Source organism: Bidens hawaiensis, unplaced genomic scaffold (genome assembly GCF_021521415.1).
Source record: "Bidens hawaiensis isolate Kalapana, Puna unplaced genomic scaffold, B.hawaiensis_p1.1 tig00003649_1, whole genome shotgun sequence".
In the NCBI taxonomy this organism is placed as follows: Eukaryota; Viridiplantae; Streptophyta; class Magnoliopsida; order Asterales; family Asteraceae; genus Bidens; species Bidens hawaiensis.
Genome location: NW_027491208.1, coordinates 590,337 through 609,026, shown reverse-complemented (window position 1 = coordinate 609,026; position 18,690 = coordinate 590,337). Strand labels below are relative to the sequence as shown.

At 38.2% G+C, this 18,690-nt stretch overlaps 2 protein-coding genes and 1 pseudogene across 2 annotated transcripts; 1 reads left to right on the top strand and 2 right to left on the bottom strand.

The window, feature by feature from the left end:
• The first annotated feature begins 7,135 nt into the window (after window positions 1–7,135).
• Window positions 7,136–8,586, top strand: LOC143623979 (uncharacterized). The gene is made up of 4 exons (XM_077094750.1): window positions 7,136–7,709; window positions 7,822–7,895; window positions 7,954–8,460; window positions 8,536–8,586. Exons 1-4 carry the CDS (start codon window positions 7,136–7,138, stop codon window positions 8,584–8,586), a joined length of 1,206 nt encoding a protein of 401 aa, XP_076950865.1.
• Window positions 8,587–10,956: 2,370 nt separating this feature from the next.
• On the bottom strand, window positions 10,957–11,646 carry LOC143623978 (agamous-like MADS-box protein AGL29; annotated as a pseudogene).
• Window positions 11,647–13,200: 1,554 nt separating this feature from the next.
• On the bottom strand, window positions 13,201–17,640 carry LOC143623945 (acyl-coenzyme A thioesterase 4, mitochondrial-like). Its single transcript, XM_077094729.1, has 5 exons — window positions 17,257–17,640; window positions 15,299–15,476; window positions 14,006–14,478; window positions 13,694–13,822; window positions 13,201–13,594 (listed from the first exon to the last, which is right to left on the bottom strand). The coding sequence occupies exons 1-5, from the start codon at window positions 17,515–17,517 to the stop codon at window positions 13,460–13,462; spliced, it is 1,176 nt and encodes a 391-aa protein (XP_076950844.1). The 5' UTR covers window positions 17,518–17,640; the 3' UTR covers window positions 13,201–13,459.
• Between the last annotated feature and the right edge of the window lie 1,050 nt (window positions 17,641–18,690).

Genomic DNA, 18,690 nt, shown 5'->3' with positions numbered 1-18,690 from the left:
ACTGTGTTGAATACGGTGAAGCGGAGGATAAGAAGGAAAGTAATTTGTCCCGGGACTAGGAGTGATGCATGCCCATTCTATGTCGGTCAGTTAATTGAAAATAAGGATACGTTGAATGAAATGGTTAAAACATATGCAGTGTCATCAAGAAGAGATCTTTACATTGTAACATCCAGAAATTTCTAAGAATAATTAATCAACATAATATTTATTTAAGATAGAAAAATTTACTTGAGTTAATAGAAAAATAGTAAAATAATAAAGATGGAAGGATAAGTTGACTAATTAGATGTAATTAATTATGGACTAAAAAGTAAAGATGGGCATAAGGTCCATTGGTTTAAGGAAGTATATATACCCCTTAAATCCCAAATCCTTTCGATTTTCATACATCTCTACACCATAGCCTACACCATCAAAACACACACTTAACTCAATTTCCGTTTTTGAGAAAACCAGCCACAAAGACACAAAGATTCCCGGAGATCTAACCGTCGGATCGGTCTCAAATTTTAACTGAGTGTTCACAGTATGAAAATGAAGATTCCCACCGATTAGATTTTCGATCAGAGGTTAGGAAGTATGGTTTTTATCAGCAAAACCATAGCAGCTCAAAAGTGAAGGTTCCGGCGACTGTTCAGCTGTTCCGGCGACTGTAGCGGCGGTTTCCGATGAAGGTGAGCTGATGGGTTTGTATATCGGGACAAGACGGTTCCGTGGCCGCTTGCATCACTCAAATCAGAGTTCGTTTGATATGGTTTTGGGCCTCTCGAGTGATTTTAGACAAAAACCTCAAAGGTACGTTTTTGTTAAAAAAAAGGTTTACTTTTCATGAACGGATTTACATGAAAATTGGTAGGATGATAGATTGGGTCTAGATAAATCGTAAAGTTGCAAACTTGAAGATTAAAATGGACTTAACGAACTCATGGTTATGAACGGCTCGTTTAAAAAAACCCTAGATCTAGTTTTGAACGTTTTAGCCATAAAGGTTCAAGCTTTATGCTAAAAAAAGGGGTTAAGTTTTGATGATGGGTTGATAACGAATGTAAAACGGTTAAGGAGGATTGGATATAGGTCGTTAAAAGTATAATTATGGACGATTAACCGTTATTGAGCCTAAATGGAGTTAAAGATAGGAAAAATCTTTGCTGAAAACATCAGACAAGGGTTCTCGGACCTGAGCCTCCATACGGGTTCTCGGTCAACGCGAGAACTCGGTCAAAATGAGTTCTCGGTGACCAAGGAATCTGTGTCAATTAGAGTTCTCGGCCACTGTGTTCCCGGTCAAAATGAGTTCTCGGTGACCAAGGGTTCTCGGTCAATTAGAGTTCTCGGCCACTGAGTTCTCGGCCTCTTTGGTCTCGGTCAAACCAAGTGTTCTCGGTCAACACATGGGTTCTCTGCTGAGAGTTCTCGACCATTTGGGAAATGTTGTGGTCTGTGGGCCTGGCCCAACTAGGCCCAAAAGATAAAGCGATCAGTAGCCTGATCTAACTAGATGGCCCATATGTATTAATTAAACAAATAAGCCCAACTTAGAAAATGTGTTGGTTAATTAAAATACCAACTTAGATAATAATACGGTTAATTAACGAATGCATATTTAACAGTTAGCCGTTCACAATTAAAGAAAGGGATAATGATTAACGGCGAACGTAACAGGATCCAGGTGAGTTTCTAGCCCCCATTCATTGTTATGTTTTCGGGGTTGTGTGCATACTCGATGTGTTTGTTAATACCCTTATCCTAAGTGATAAGTGTATGCCTTATGTGATGATGTGAAAGGTATGAATGGTTGCTTGACGATGCGTGAATGATCTTCGGATATTGCACGTACTGTCAGGTTGTAATGCTATGTATAATGTAAGTATGATATGTATGCTTATATGTATGAAAGTTATAAAGTTAATAAAAGAAGGTAAATGTATGGTTGTATGGTAACGAAGAGGGAACCGAACCCTAATAATATTCGAGGAAAGGTATGGTTGTATGGTGACGAAGAGGGAATCCAACCCTACTAATACTCGAGGAAGGAGGGTACCGAGCCCTAATAATACTCGAGGAAGGAGGGTACCGAGCTCTAATAGTAGTCGAGGAATGAGGGTACCGAGCCCTAATAGTAGTCGAGGAAGGAGGGTACCGAGCCCTAATAGTAGTCGAGGAAGGAGGGTACCGAGCCCTAATAATACTCGAGGAATGTAGGGCGTAATGCTCTTTATAACATAAGATATGAATGTAAATAAGTATGATTGAAAGTATGAAAGTATAAATGAAAGAATGATTGAAAGTATGAAAGTATGAATGTATTGTATGTTGTATGATTAACTAGAACTCACTCAGCGTAGCTGACTTTTAGTATGCACGTAGGTGAGTAGGATGAGGAAGCTTGCTTGAGGGGAACATGTGGCATTGAATAAGAGGCTGGCATCGGAAGACCCAAGACGTTTATTAGTTATGTTTTAAAGACAGTACGTTTAATTAAGACAAGTTATGGGTTAATATGTATGTTTTATTGAAATTTTTTATATTCTGCGAATGTTGTTATTAACTCTGATTATTAGGACTATGTTAATGAGTAAATCCAACGCCTAAATGTGAGGCACCGGTAACGGGGCCTTACAAGTTGGTATCAGAGCTAAGTTTTCAAGGTGTACCATGCTAAACACTTGAGATAAGTGTTGGAAATTAGTTAGTACTTCGGATTGCATTACCGAACCCTACTAATATTCGAGGAAAGAGGGTACCGAGCCCTAATAATACTCGAGGAAGGAGGGTACCGAGCCCTAATAATACTCGAGGAAAGAGGGTACCGAGCCCTAATAATACTCGAGGAAGGAGGGTACCAAGCCCTGATAATACTCGAGGAATGTAGGGCGTAATGCTCTTTATAACGTAAGATATGAATGTAAATAAGTATGATTGAAAGTATGAAAGTATAAATGAAAGAATGATTGAAAGTATGAAAGTATTGAAAGTATGAAACCCTAATAAGTCCGACCATGCTAAACACTTGTGAGAAGTGTTGGAAACGCTGAAGAAAGAATAACTGTATGCTAAGTTTTCAAGGTGTACCATTTACACATGTCATAAGAAGTTGAAGGAACGGAATACGAGGCAAGAAGATGAGTGAGGCTGATAAAGGATTATGATTGTGAAATCAAGTATTATCCTGGTGAGGCTAATATGGTTGCTGACGGCCAGAATGTGGAGAAGATATCACGACATTTAAGTAATATAAATTAGTTAGTACTTCGAATTGCATTAGCGAGATCCATGAGACACAGTTAAAAGTTATAAAGGATGAGAGCAAGATGAAAACAAAAAGAAATGAATTCTCTAGTTACACATAGAGTTGAAAGATAATACTTATGATGTGAAAACCAGATTTGGTCGGTTGAGGATTTCATGTCATGGATATATTCGAGGCAAAATCCTATATGAAGGTTATAAGTCTAGATACTCGGTTTACATCGAAGCATCAAAAAGGAAAGATGCCGATTACAATGAAGGTAGATACTAATGAAAGTGAAACGCTTAAGTAGAATTCAAATGAAGATGAGTCCATGGTATGTGACAGCTGTGGATAGATAGGATACTTTGCCTACACTGATAAGAAAAACCACAAGTGTTACGAATGTGGAGCCGAAAGTCACACCGCAAGCGGATGCTATGAACCAAGAACAAAAGATGGAAAGACATGCTCGGAAATGAAGTCGGTTAAGACGATTGGTTTTGATATATGAGACGGCCTGATATGCAGCAGCAAACAACAATGGATTCATCGGACAAGGTGAGACTAGATTAGTCAAGAAAAGGAAGATGTATCACCATGGATTTCATGATCAAGCTACCTTAGACAGCTATAACTCATGAACCCTACGTGTTGATACAGAGCTGAGAATGAAAGAAGGTTTAAGTGGTAACTTTAGGAGTTCTCCAAAAAGTTATGCAATGGATATACTCAAGGATTGCAAGAAGTGTTCTACCTTAAGGTATGGACAAAGGGATTTCAAAAAATAATCATTAAGGAGGAACTGGGAGTGCTTCCTTACGTTTTGAATGCAATGCAAATAGTATATTTGCTAAAGGTTGCAATTGGACAGAATGGCCATTCAGTGCTCAGTGTAATGATAGTAAGTGCAGTGTTTCTATTTAAAGGACAAGAAAGAAGAGTATGCTTGTGGAAGTGATATACACTAGCAAAGTCTGGATAAGGAAACGTATTATCAAGGACTTCATGGACAAAGGATAAACCGGTAAGTTAGGAAGCTAAGCCGGTTCAAAAAAGAATGTGAATACATGAAGTATTCCTTTTACAGGGACTAAGCAGGTTTCGAGGACGAAACCTCTTATAAGGAGAGTAGACTTGTAACATCCCGAAATTTCTAAGAATAAATAATTAACATATTATCTATTTATGATAGAAAAGTTACTTGAGTTAATAGAAAAATAGTAAAATAATAAAGACGGAAGGATAAGTTGACTAATTAGATGTAATTAATTATGGACCAATAAGGAAAGATGGGCCTAAGGTCCATGGGCTTAAGGAAGTATATATATACCCCTTAAAACCCTAATCCTTTCCATTTTCATACATCTCTACACCATAGCCTACACCATCAAAACACACACTTAACTCAATTCCCGTTTTTTAGAAAACCACCCACAAAGACACAAAGATTCCCAGAGATCTAGCCGTCGGATCGGTCCCAAATTTTAACTGAGTGTTCAAGGTATATAAATGAAGATTCCCACCGATTAGATCTTTGATCAGAGGTCGGGGAGTACGTTGTTTCTCAGCAAAGCCATAGCAGCTCAAAAGTGAAGGTTCCGGACACTGTTCAGCTGTTCCTGCGACTGTAGCGGCGGTTTCCGGTGAATGTGAGCTGATGGGTTTGTAGATCGGGACAAGACGGTTCCGTGGCCACTTTAATCACTCAAATCGGAGTTCGTTTGATATGGTTTTGGGCATCTCGAGTGATTTTAGACAAAAACCTCAAATGTACGTTTTTGTTAAAAATGTTTACTTTTCATGAACGGATTTACATGAAAATTGGTAGGATGATAGATCGGGTCTAGATAAATCGTAAAGTTGCAAACTTGAAGATTAAAATGGACTTAACGAACTTATGGTTATGAACGACTCGTTTAAATAAACCATAGAACTAGTTTTGAACGTTTTAGCCATAAAGGTTCAAGCTTTATGCTAAAAAAAGGGGTTAAGTCTTGATGATGGGTTGATAACGAATGTAAAATGGTTAAGGAGGATGGGATATAGGTGGTTAAAAGTGTAATTATGGACGATTAACCGTTATTGAGCCTAAATGGAATTAAAGATGGGAAAATCTGTGATGAAAGCATCAGACAAGGGTTCTCAGACCTGAGCCTCCATACGGGTTCTCGGTCAACGCGAGAACCCGGTCAAAATGAGTTCTCAGTGACCAAGGGTTCTCGGTCAATTAGAGTTCTCGGCCACTGAGTTCTCGGCCACTGTGTTCCCGGTCAAAACGAGTTCTCGGTGACCAAGGGTTCTTGGTCAATTAGAGTTCTCGGTCGCTGTGTTCTCGGTCAAACCAAGTGTTACCGGTCAACACGTGGGTTCTCTGCTGAGAGTTCTCGGCCTTTTGGGAAATGTTGTGGTCTGTGGGCCTGGCCCAACTAGGCCCAAAATCTAAAGCGATCAGTAGCCCTGATCTAACTAGATGGCCCATATGTATTAATTAAACAAAAAAGCCCAACTTAGAAAAGGTGTTGGTTAATTAAAATACCAACTTAGATAATAATACGGTTAATTAACGAATGCATATTTAACAGTTAGCCGTGCACAATTAAAGAAAGGGATAATGATTAACGGCGAACGTAACAAGATCCAGGTGAGTTTCTAGCCTCATTCATTGTTATGTTTTCGGGGTTGTGTGCATACTCGATGTGTTTGTTAATACCCTTATCCTAAGTGATAAGTGTATGCCTTATGTGATGATGTGAAATGTATGAATGGTTGCTTGACGATGCGTGAACGATCTTCGGATATTGCACGTACTGTCAGGTTGTAATGCTATGTATAATGTTAGTATGATATGTATGCTTATATGTATAAAAGTTATAAAGTTACTAAAAGAAGGTTAAGGTATGGTTGTATGGTAACGAAGAGGGAACCGAACTTTAATAATATTCGAGGAAAGGTATGGTTGTATGGTAACGAAGAGGGAACTGAACCCTGCTAATGTTCGAGAACTAGGGAACCGAACCATACTAATATTCGAGGAAAGAGGGTACCGAGCCCTAATAATTCTCGAGGAAGGAGGGTTCCGAGCCCTAATAATACTCGAGGAAGGAGGGTACCGAGCCCTAATAATACTCGAGGAAGGAGAGTACCGAGCCCTTATAATACTCTTGGAAGGAGGGTACCGAGCCCTAATAATACTCGAGGAAGGAGGGTACCAAGCTCTAATAATACTCGAGGAATGTAGGGCGTAATGCTCTTTATAACGTAAGATATGAATGTAAATAATTATGATTGAAAGTATGAAAGTATAAATGAAAGAATGATTGAAAGTATGAATGTATTGTATGTTGTATGATTAACTAGAACTCACTCAACGTAGCTGACTTTTAGTATGCACGCAGGTGAATAGGATGAGGCAGCTCGCTTGAGGGGAACACGTGGCATTTAATAAGAGGCTGGCATCGGAAGACCCAAGACGTTTATTAGTTATGTTATAAAGACAGTACGTTTAATTAAGACAAGTTATGGATTAATATGTATGTTTTATTGAAAGTTTATATTCCGTGAATGTTTTTATTAACTCTGATTATTAGGACTATGTTAATGAGTAAATCCAACGCCCAAATGTGAGGCACCGGTAACGGGGCCTTACATACATTAAAAAAATGACAATATAAGATATAGAGTTGTATGTTTGGGTAAAAATCCTACTTTGATTAGTGGTGAGGGATCAAACTTGCTAACTAGGGAAACCCTAACGCTCAAAGTGTCAAAAAAAGGAACACTAAACCCACTTGCCCTTGGGCAATTCAGATCTCAAGACCATCCATTTCATATCAATGGTGTGTAAAGACAATCTCCCCCAAACATCAATGTCTCCAAACTAGGGTTGTTAGTCTATACACTATGGGAACCATAACGCGGGAGATCGAGCCAGAAATTGAAACCAATCCTACAATCCCCGTGAAATCTCTTAAAGAAAAAATTCAAAAGAAGCACCAAATCCACGTTTTCGAATTGAAAGTTAGAAGAGCAAAGAAGGTTGCTAATGATAAAAAGTATGGTGATTTTATACAACAATACGGTATGCTAAGAGCGTACCTTGAACAACTAGTAAAAGCTAACCCTGGTAGCCATGTCAAGGTAGATGTTGAACCATGTCTTGACCCTAACAGTCGTACTAGGCAATTTAGGAGGGTTTATATATGTTATAGTGCTACAAAGAAAGGTTTTCAAATGTTAGGAAGAGAATTTTTGGGGCTAGATGGATGTTTTATGAAAGGCCCATTTCCAGGTCAAATCTTGACTTCAGTAATTCTTGATGCTAACAGGTGTATTTATCCAGTTGCTTTTGCACTAGTGGAAGCTGAAACTCTACACTGGTGGACATGGTTCTTAGAGTGCCTTAAAGATACCCTTGATTTTCCCACCGATGCTAACTTCACTTTTATTAGTGACCGTCAAAAGGTAATTCGATGTTGTAAATGTTGTTTTTATGCTGTAAATGATGTTTTTTATGCTGCAAATGTTGTTTTTAATGCTGCAAATGCTGTTTTTTGTGCTGTAAATTGCTGTTTTTTATGCTGTTAAAGCTATTAATGCTGTATTTGTTGCTGTAAATGTTGTATTTGTTGCTGTTAATGCTGTAAATGTTGTATTTGTTGCTGTAAATGCTGCAATGCTGTTTTTAATGTTGTTAATGTTGTTTTAATTTTCTGTCTTAGGGCCTAATTCCAGGATTACAAAACGTGTTCCTTAGGGCTGAGCATCAATTTTGCGTTAGACACATCCTTGAGAACATGAGAAAGCAATGGCGTGGAGATGTGTTCAAAAATATGTTCTTAAAAGCGGCCGGTGCCACTTCCATTCCTTACTATTTGAAAGCCATGGAGGAAATAAAAGAAGCAGATGCTACATTATATGATTGGCTCAATCAGATTCCAGCTAAATCATGGTCAAAAGCACATTATTCAGGTAGGGCAAAGTATGATATGCAGTTGAACAATATGTGTGAGAGCTTTAACAAGCAATTAGTTGGAGCAAGGGACAAACCTGTGATCACATGCTTGGAGTATATCAGAGAATACATGACAAGGCGGATTATCAATGTGAGAAATATGGTTTCAAAGGTTGCAGGCCCGTTAACGCCAAATGCTACAAAAACAGTTGAAGAAATCAAAACCGAGGCTTCACAATTGACTGTTCTTATGGTGGATGCTCATACCTACCAGGTAAAATACTATACACGGCATTCGTTATTCTTAATTTTGATTCTAAAGTTGCTTATTATATTGATAGGTGAACAGTATAAGGTCTCAATGCGTGGTGAACGTGAAATACAAAACATGCACTTGTAGGAAGTGGGATTTGACAGGGATGTCGTGTAAACATGCAGTGGTGGCTATAAATGACATGGCTATCAATACTATGAATGTTGGCATACCCGAGCAATGGGTATATGAGGCTTACTGGTTAAGTACTTGGAAAAAGGTGTATGACAACCAAATAATGCCAATCCCAAGTGAAGATTATTGGATGCCTTCACGGTGTCCAACAACACTGATTTCACCAAAACATCATAAACAGGTAACAATCCAAATGTTATTATGTCTTTTGCATACATTGGAAAAGTATTAATTCTACATGTTATTACGTCTTTTGCATAGATTGGTAGGCCAAAGAAAAAGAGAAACAAGTCATGGGATGAGAGGACAAATAGAGTTGTCGAGGAGAATAGGACAAAAAGAGTTGATGAGGTTGAGAAGGTGTTTTCTAAGGGAGGAAGAATGACAAGAAAAGAAGGCACGGTAAAATGCGGCAAGTGTGGTGGTTTTGGCCATAATCGTAAAACTTGCACCGGTGCGCCACTTGGGTGATGGTCTTGACTTTTTATAGTTTTGGGATGGTTATGTGATATTGACTTTGTTTTGGACTTGGTTATGTGTAATGGTATTGACTTTGTTTTGGACTTGGTTATGTGTAATGGTATTGACTTTGTTTTGAACTTGGTTATGTGTAATGGTATTGACCTTGTTTTGAACTTGGTTATATGTAAATAGAGTGAACATAAACAACTACCATTAAAATTCAACCATTAAATGTTTACAAAGTACAAATAAAAACAATACAAGAATCAAAACATACAAACGTAAACAAGGAAAAACATCCAACTAATTCCTAAAACAATCTTCAACTTGGTGACTTCCTTGGCTTTGGTTCTTGCATACTCGTCTTTCTTGTTCATACTTTTCACCAATGCAGGGATCCTTTCACACCGGGACAAGTAGGCGTATCCGCCCACCTTAGCCATCCATAAGAACCCTTCTGTAATGAGCAACCACAATCAATCATCCAATATAATCAACTAATTTCTTCGGAATTAACAAAAATACCAACTAATATCATTCAAAATTAAGTTAAAAATCAGTTGAATACATTCACAAAACTTACACAACACAAAAAACGTCGGTCGGGGTTAGCATCTGTCCGAGATAAACGATAGCACGTACCCGCACCACATGAGCAAAACAAATCTGATGCACCGATACCTTGTGACCTCGATTTCGCTGACGAAGATGAAGAGAGTTGTGACATTTTCGCCAAAATATGGACCGTGGCACCTTGTGATATACTCCTGATCAATCAACACCATAAACACACAATCAATCAATAAAAAGCAATCAAAATATCAAAGTAAGAAAAACTGAAATTAAATCTCGAACCAGAAATAAATATACATAAGTGATGAACTGATTATGTAAACACTTGAGGGGTTACCAGAAATCGATAGCGAGAAAACGAAACCTCTGACTCTAAAACCTTCAACCGAATACAACTGTGAAGCGTGGAAGAAAAGGGGCAAGAAGATCGTGGTTGCTGGAGGATCGACTGCTGAATTGATGGCTGTTTGATGGGCTGCGAACTGTGAATTGATGACTGTTAGGTGAACAAGATCGGGGCAAGAAGAAAAGGTGAACAAGAATGGCTGTTAGGGTTCCATATTTGAACAACCAGATATGTGAATTGATTAGTGAACAAGAAAGGGGCATAATTTATTTGTTATAAACAATCAAGGGTGGGAGAGTAATTTCATGCTTATTTGGATGGATAACTTAACAGATGTTAGACGGAGGGACTCATATAGTTCAGTTTGTAAACCATGGGGATGTAAGAAGTTCATAATTTTTAGCGGGGACTAAATGTGACTCCGTAGAAAGACCACAGGGACTCATTTGGCAATTTTCTCTTTTATATAATAATATGATACTCATATTAAAGATAAAAACGTTTATTATTATGGTGAATTTTTTTAAAAAAAAATAATGCCGTATGAAAAAGTTATGGACATTTTAAAATAATGGGGGAATTGACATGTGTATTGCATGTGAAGAGAGAAAGTCAACAAATGTGGGTTATTACCTTCATGCCATTTCCATCAATTTTTATTTATTAAATTAATCTCAGCCATTCAATTCTAAGATAAATGGACTGGATTACTTCTCTGCCGGTCATGCACTTAATGTATGTGAACATTCACACAATGTTCACAACTATGATGAAAGAACTTTAACACACAAAGTCACAAACCACATCAAAATATGAAAATTATAAACCACAAAAATCCATACAAGAACTCAAAAAATAGCATCTAAGGTTCACCATATTCAACAAGCATCCTTGAATATTTACGTACGTAATTAGCAACCAAATAATAAAATACTTTCACACTAAAACCTCGGCATCTCTCCGAACATAAACCCACCGCCGTTTGTCGCTGTCAAACCACCGTTAAACCACCCCGTTTGATCATGAAACACGTTCGGACCGACAGAAGAAGACTTATTAATCATCTTTAACTCATCCGCTCTAGTCACCACCTTCTTCCTCATCTCCACCAACGACCACAACAACTGCTCCAGCTCCCCCACCTCCATCCCCTCATGAGTGGGCCCCTCAAACCACCGCGATCCACCAGTACTACTACTACTCGACGGGATCATCTCCCCTCGCCTCTTCTCCGCCTCCAGTTCCCGAGAAAACTGTAAGTAATGATCGTTTAACTCCTTCACGGGCAGCCGAGGAGGCGGAGAGTAGTGGTTCATGTTATTATTATTATTATTATTTAGATAACGGTCAACGAGAGAGTCGATGTTTGGATGGCCGAATGCATAGGCCTTACCGCCTGGAGAAGTGACGAGAATGACGACCTGTGCTCCGGTCTAGATACAAAGCTCGGAGGCTTTCTTGAAGAGTCCGCTACGGCGTTTCGAGAAGGTGACTTGACGGCTGTTGGATTCTTCTATTTTCTTTATCTCTATCTTTTTCCGGCCTTTCGTTTTCTTCTTCTTCTTCTTCTTCTTCTTCTTCTTATTATTATTATTCATATTCATTCCTCCGGTGAGGTTTGTAAGAACCATGGTGGTCGACGGTGATAATGTGTGCCAAATTATATGTATATGTAAAGAAATAATCAGCCGAGAATATATTTTTATAAACAAAAAAGGATTTCTATATGGAGATCAATATTCACAGAGATTTTTACCCTAAATAAGTGGGGGTTGATTGGTAGTTAATTATGGCAGTTATAACTTGGTTTAAAAGTTACATGCGTGTTTAAATAAATATTGATTATTTTTTACAAGCTATGGATTGGACGTTGATGGATATTGTTGAATTCACTACCTAAAAGTACTTATATCCATGTGAAGGTTTAATCTCAATCTGTTAAAAGTTCGAGGTTGGTTCCTTAAAGTTTTTTTTATAATTTTACTATGTTTTCGTTAGTATGGTAAGAGTATTATGAGTTATATAGTTTCCTTGATTATGTTGTTTTGTTTTCCAGGTTAAAATTTTAGGATAAATGGTTGACTAGGGTTTATTGTTTTGGTATGTCCAGAAGTTTCTTGTCGTTGTAAGTTCGTTTTGATAATAAAAAGCCCCCCCCCCCCATCATGTGTTCAATTGTTAGATCTGATTGTTTGTTCCGCCTGGGCCAACAATCCGAATAAGTAGTATCTATAGGTTTATAATTTTCATATTTGTCTTAGCCCCATCCTAACTCATTCCATTTTTTTTACCTTCTTTTAGTTTGACTCATTCCACCTTTTTCCTTCGAAAATAACCCAAGAGCTTTTATAATGACCCAAATGGGTATCCATTACTAGGCATCGAAACGCGTAACCAGACATCGGTACGTGCGTAAGCTGGGCGTTGGTATGCACATAAGCTATAACCGGACGACGTTAAGCACCAAACGCATAATCAAGCATCGGGACATGCGCAACCTGTGACCGGGGCCCGATACACTCACAAAAAAGTAAATTTTAAGTTAACTCATCTTGACCTAAACCCATCTTAATTTTTTTTAAATAACCCATTATCACCGATACCCATTCTGACCTAAACTCATTCCGACCCATCTGTCTTGCTACCTGCCTACCTTTATACATACTATACGTATATATAAAACTGAAAATAAATTGGTTTCGTGAGAACCCAAACTGATGCAGAGCATCCAACTTAATAATTCGACCCGACTCGCGTGGAACACACTAGAAGATTCTAATGATCTTTGATTTGATTAAAAAATTTCTTTCCATTTTATCTGTTTCTTGTGTCCTATTTTTATAACTTCTTATTTCAATATATTAGTGTATAGGGTTCTTTGTTAGGAGCATTTTTTGGATTTTGAATAAACATTGTAAACCTTGAAGGTTTAGAACCATTTGGTCCCTAGCTATTGGCTAATAATCATGAGTTTTTAGATTGCCATTTGACATACGCTTCTAACTGCATCACAAACCCATATACCTAACTCCGCCCAGTCATTCTTGACTTGTCACACGATGGGGTTGTGTTATCATCACCAGAATGGTGAAGAAAATGATGTTAGAAATTGCCTATTTTCTGTCTTACTTCTAACTATTTACATTCCAATAAACATGAAATACTTTCTTTGCTCATTCACTTGGTCTGTAAATCTAACTTTGTGTACCAATAACTATTAGAAGATAACATCAATTTCAGTTAAAGTTTATTTCATACTGGTTGTATATTCAATAAACTGCGTATTCGCTTAGAGCATTCTTGATCGCTTTTTAACAAATTTCAATCTTGTGCAGCTATCGACAATTACCTTAACTTGTAGCTCTACAAACTCAATCTCAATCTGCAAATGTCGATCATTGAAATTTACATGGTCAAAAAGATAGCTGACTTTTGGTGTCATGGTCAACATTTCTCAGCATCAATCCGTTCAATCACGCGACGAGCCTCTTCCTCTGTGGCTGGAACAACACTTCGGATCTTACTGTTTGTCGTGGCATCTGAGTTTGTTGTAAATGTGAAGTAGAATTTGTTGGACACCTTGTAAAAAATACAACAAATCATCAACCGTTGGTGTTTTAAAAGTCATTGTTTAATAATAATAATAATAATAAGATAATCAACTATTTACATGCTTACCTCTGCAGTTCTGAGCTCGGGCCGAGTCACATGAGCCACAACTTCTATGTTTATCAAAGGTTTCTCAGGATTCTCGAGTTCAGTGAACAAAACACATGACTTGAACCGCAAAAAGTTTCCAACGTCCACCTAGTACCAAAAAATCAAATTATTGTTTAGACATTTATAGTAAAACGTACAAGTGCCTTGTGTTGTTCTCGCAGTTTTTAACATAATATTGGTCTTGAAAGTTGAAATATGCACATACGTACACACACATGATACATATTATTGATACTAAATCATCCATAAACAAGAATCAAAAATACTTACAGGTTTCAAAAAATCAACATGATCAACCTCAAGAAACACCGGAGCACTACCAGCAAATGCGTACGCAGTCGCAAACGCCAACTCAAAAGCTCTCCTCATCAAAAACCCTCCAAATATTCTCCCATGTGTATTCCTTTGTTGTGGCATGCACACTAATGAGTTTTGTAAACAAGTATCTTCTATAAGAATACTATCTCTATCTGCCAAAGCAGGCATATCAATGAACACGCGTCCTTCTGCCAGCAACAAGTTTAATCTCTCGGTTTCCTTAATATTATCAAACTCCTTCTTTTGTTGTTGTCTTTTCTCTTTCCATAATTTGTTCCTCTCATCAGCTTCTTTCCATAACAATTTCTCCTTTTCGGTCTCGGGTGTGATTTGATTTAACGTTGCTGATTTGCCCGTTTTGGAATCACGGCCCACGAAAGTGAAGTTTGCAACTAGAGCTTGTGAGTCTTGATGATCGGATGTTTCTGTAAATTAACATGTAAGATGAACTACAACATTATATTTTTATGAAACTTAATGGGTGAATGCCTCTATAATTAGTTTATAAAGCTCGAGCTCGGCTCATGAGTAGTTTCTCAAGCTCGAGCTCAGCTTGTTTATTATCTAATAAGTTTTTTATATCGACCTCTTTTAAGCCCGACTCGCTTCAATTTTTTAGCAAGCCGATCTCGAGTAGCTCACAAGCGGCATGGCACGTTTACACCCCTAGTTATTTTTACATATCATCCTCCTTACGGTTGTAAACAAGTTGAGCTGAGTCTAGCGTGGGCTCGGGCTCAGCTTGCTTATCCTAACAAGCTGAAATGTTGAGCTCTAGTTCAGCTGGTCAAATGCTTGAACCAACTAGTGGCTCGTCGAGCCAGCTCGTTTACTTTAAAAAAACATATTTTGAATGAGCCAGCTCGTTTACTTAAAAAACATATCTTGAACTTTTTTAATAATTCACACATATTGATACATATAAACTAAAAACAATATTTGTAGCAAACACATGATGCAGAATTTATAAACTAAGGGATTAAATTTTGGGCTATAACTATAAACATTAAAAATTCGGGCTCTCATTTAATCCAACCAATAAAACAGTCAATGAGAGCGAGCCATATGCCGAGCCGAACTTGGCTCGGCTCGTTTAAAGACTGAGCCAGCTCGTTTGAGCGAGTTTTCTTCTAGCTCTTTTGAACGAGCTTCTAGCGGCGAGCTTTTTGAGCAATCGTAGTAATCAACTAGAAGTAAACTGAAAACGAGTTCTAATTATCAACCAATAGCCAAACATCATTGTACCTTCAGTGGATTGAAGAACTTCTAGTTGAATCTCCATGGATGATCTACCGACCCAAGTAACAGCTCCAACTATCTTCAGATCGGAATCCACCAAAATCGGTCTTTTAATTACCATTTTGTCCACAGAAGCAGTCACCAGCAATAAAGACTCAGCCATACTAGGATGATTGAAACAATGCTGCACAAATTCAATCAAGGCCAAAATGTTAGAAAGATTGTTCATGCACTCACTACCTTATTCATGTCTCTGCTTCTTTATCTGTTACTAACTACTATAGTCTTCTCACCATTTTGTGTTATTAGTGCGATTACTTTTAGTACCTTTTGTTTTGATTACTGCGTCACACTTTATTTATCTCGAATTCTGAATACTATATTTTACATGTCAAGAAAAGGTTTTTGGAGCCACAAGTCAGAGTGGGAGCAGCCTTAGGGTGTTCACGGTCTAGTTTCGACAGTTTTTAGGTCAAACTATGAGCCAAACTGTTATTAAAGGCGTTTGACCATTGCGAACCAAAGCCACCAGCAGAAATTAAAATCGAACCAAACCAAACCGTTACCAACGATTTGTCTGTGTTCTGGTTCCACGGTAGACTAAAACATTTGCTCAAACTAAATCGCAAACTACCGTAGACATGGACAGTTTTCGTATAAATCGCAATTAAAACATTCGCTACAGCTTGAAACCTTTTAGCCCAATGGACCGAAAAATAACAAAAAAAAAAGAAAGATAGAAAAAACCGATGACAAAACCAAACCGATTCCAAGTTTGGACAGTTTCACGGTTTTAAACCGAACCGTGAACGACCCTATTCATTCTAATTCTACCCATAGTAATGAAAAGCTCATCGCTTAGGCACCTAGGCGGAATTTTAGGGCGAGTCGACCATACATCGACTTCTTTGACTAAAGTCACAATTATAGGAGGAAAAACGGAAACTGAATATTTTTTTGATTTTTTTTTATTTACCTTGATTTTATTTGATAATCCCCTTAACAACTTACCTAAAATTTATGAGATTAACAAAATTATCTCTAATCTCTCTCTCAGTTCATTATAATGAACAACATTTGGTTATTGGTATCAAATAACAAAAACATGATTACAAAGGCTACCAGAGGTTAGGAATATTTATGTATTTTTTAATTTTTGTTTTCAATTAGGTTGTTAATTCTGATGATGAAGATGTATGATGAAGATGCTTTGTTTTTTAACCTGCATGTTAAAGTTATGAATTTAATTATGAGCCTGTTTGTTAAAGTTAAGAACTTGATTAATTGTTTCCATTGTTCTGATTGAAGTTGTAACGATGATACATGCTTTTAATTTGAGTGTTAAGCACCTCTTGATAAACTGTTAGTGGTTAACTTTGTGTGTTTTGTTACCTACTTCTGTTAGTGTTAATAAAAATTCTTATCAACACATACATGACACCAAGTTTTAATGATAAAGTGTAGATACATGCTTTTGAAATGTTTTGGTATTTGAATAAAGTGTTGTTTGCTATTACAAATCTTGTTTGAGAAATTGACTCGGGCCCACACTTTTTTTTTGTGCCTAGCGCCTAGAAGATGCCTTAAGTGCGCCTATCGCAATTAATAACTATGACTCTATCCTCCCTAACCCTTTCAATAGAATGCTATTTTGTTATTAAAGTTTGTGTAGTAGGTTGGCATCCCTGCCACCTCCCCTACATTTCATCCGCCAAACTATTTCATAACCTAATCACACGGGCGCCAAAAGGAAAAGAGCCCCCTTGTGCCAATCAGGTGTGGAGTCACACTTTTTCGGTTTTCCAACCAATCATATTCACTCACGCGCATATTTATTTATAGTTTAAAAAAACATTAAACAATAATCGTGTCAGTCAGTTAAACCACTACACACATTCTAAAACGCATTTCCTGTTAAAAACTGAAAATAACCCGACCGAGAAACAGTAAAGGCACATACATACTTTAAACGAAATGGTCCCCGCGAGCGCGTCAAGATCCTCGAGCAACTTCCCGACCCGAATACTATTCCACGGGTTCCGATACTGCTCCCGGAGAATATAATCAGTCGAAAAGGGGTACAAAATAGTCGTCCGGCTAAGAGACGGAGGTTTACTAGTAGCCGTGTTCTCATTATTATTATTAAGGCCTCCGGCAGCATGAGGGTTTTCAAAAATGATGGATCTTGCTTGCCAAAGAGCATTGGTGACCGGCGAATGGTACATACCGGGCCATAGGCTGATGGGTTTGCGCAGTGAGGTGCCGGCGTCAATGGCGGAGACGCCGTCCGGTGAGGATACGGTGGGTTTGATTGGGATCGGGTCGGATGGTCCGGTGTGGGTTAACCGGGTGAGATGGGATCTTGGGTTGGTGTTGGCTAAGGTTGAAATAGCGTATTTGAATCTTGATGATTTCATTTTCATGAGAAGAATGAATAATTAAAAAGAATGTTTTTTTTAAGAAGAAGAAGAAGAAGAATGGAGATTTGATTGGGTGGTTATTTGTAGGTGTGTGGGGTCTGCTACACTTTTGTTTAGGGAATAAATTTTGACCAAGGCTGATATAAATTTTGAGTCTCGTAATACGTATCGTTTACATGTAACTGGTAAGGGCGGACGGAGCATCGCGCGGTGAGGAAGCCATCACGTGTGGTGGCTCTTAGCACACCGCCGCCGCCCCCTTGTCACGCTGAAAAGAGGGAGTTTGCGTGATGGGTGTCACGCGTGAAGAAGGGTGGATTCCAAGAAAAAGAGTCGTTGGGATGTAGCCGTTGGAGGAGGGGGGGGGGGGGGGTTTAAATAAAAAAAAACAATATAAAACCAAAACAAAAACATAAACCAAATCCAACTCAAAAACACTCTCAAACTTCCCCTTCATTCACAACAAAAAAATATGGAATTTCTGAAACACTCGATGCCCTTAAACACCGATAGCTCTTCGTCTTCGGACGATGACATTCTCGAATGGTTCCCGTTGCTATATAAAGAACTTGAAGGCCCGAGCCGTCCAAAGAAAAAAGTGGTGGTGTGTGATCATATACTTGCCCATGACGTGCTAATGAACGACTATTTCGTGGAGGAGCCGAAATACAATGACGAGACGTTTAGGGAACGCTTTCGTTTGCCGAAATCTTTATTCTTAAAGATTGTAGGGGACGTCGAAGCAAACGAAGAATGGTTTCAAGAATCTTACGACGCGAGAGGCAAACGAAGTTTTACGGCGCTTCAAAAATGCACATCCGCTATTCGTTAACTAGTGACAGGTAACCCACCCGACCAATTCGATGGATACTTACAAATGTCTGAGAGAACTTCACTTGAATGTCTACAATTCTTTTGTAACGCGATTATAAAATTGTATGCCAAAGAGTTTCTACGAAAACCAACAAGACACGACAT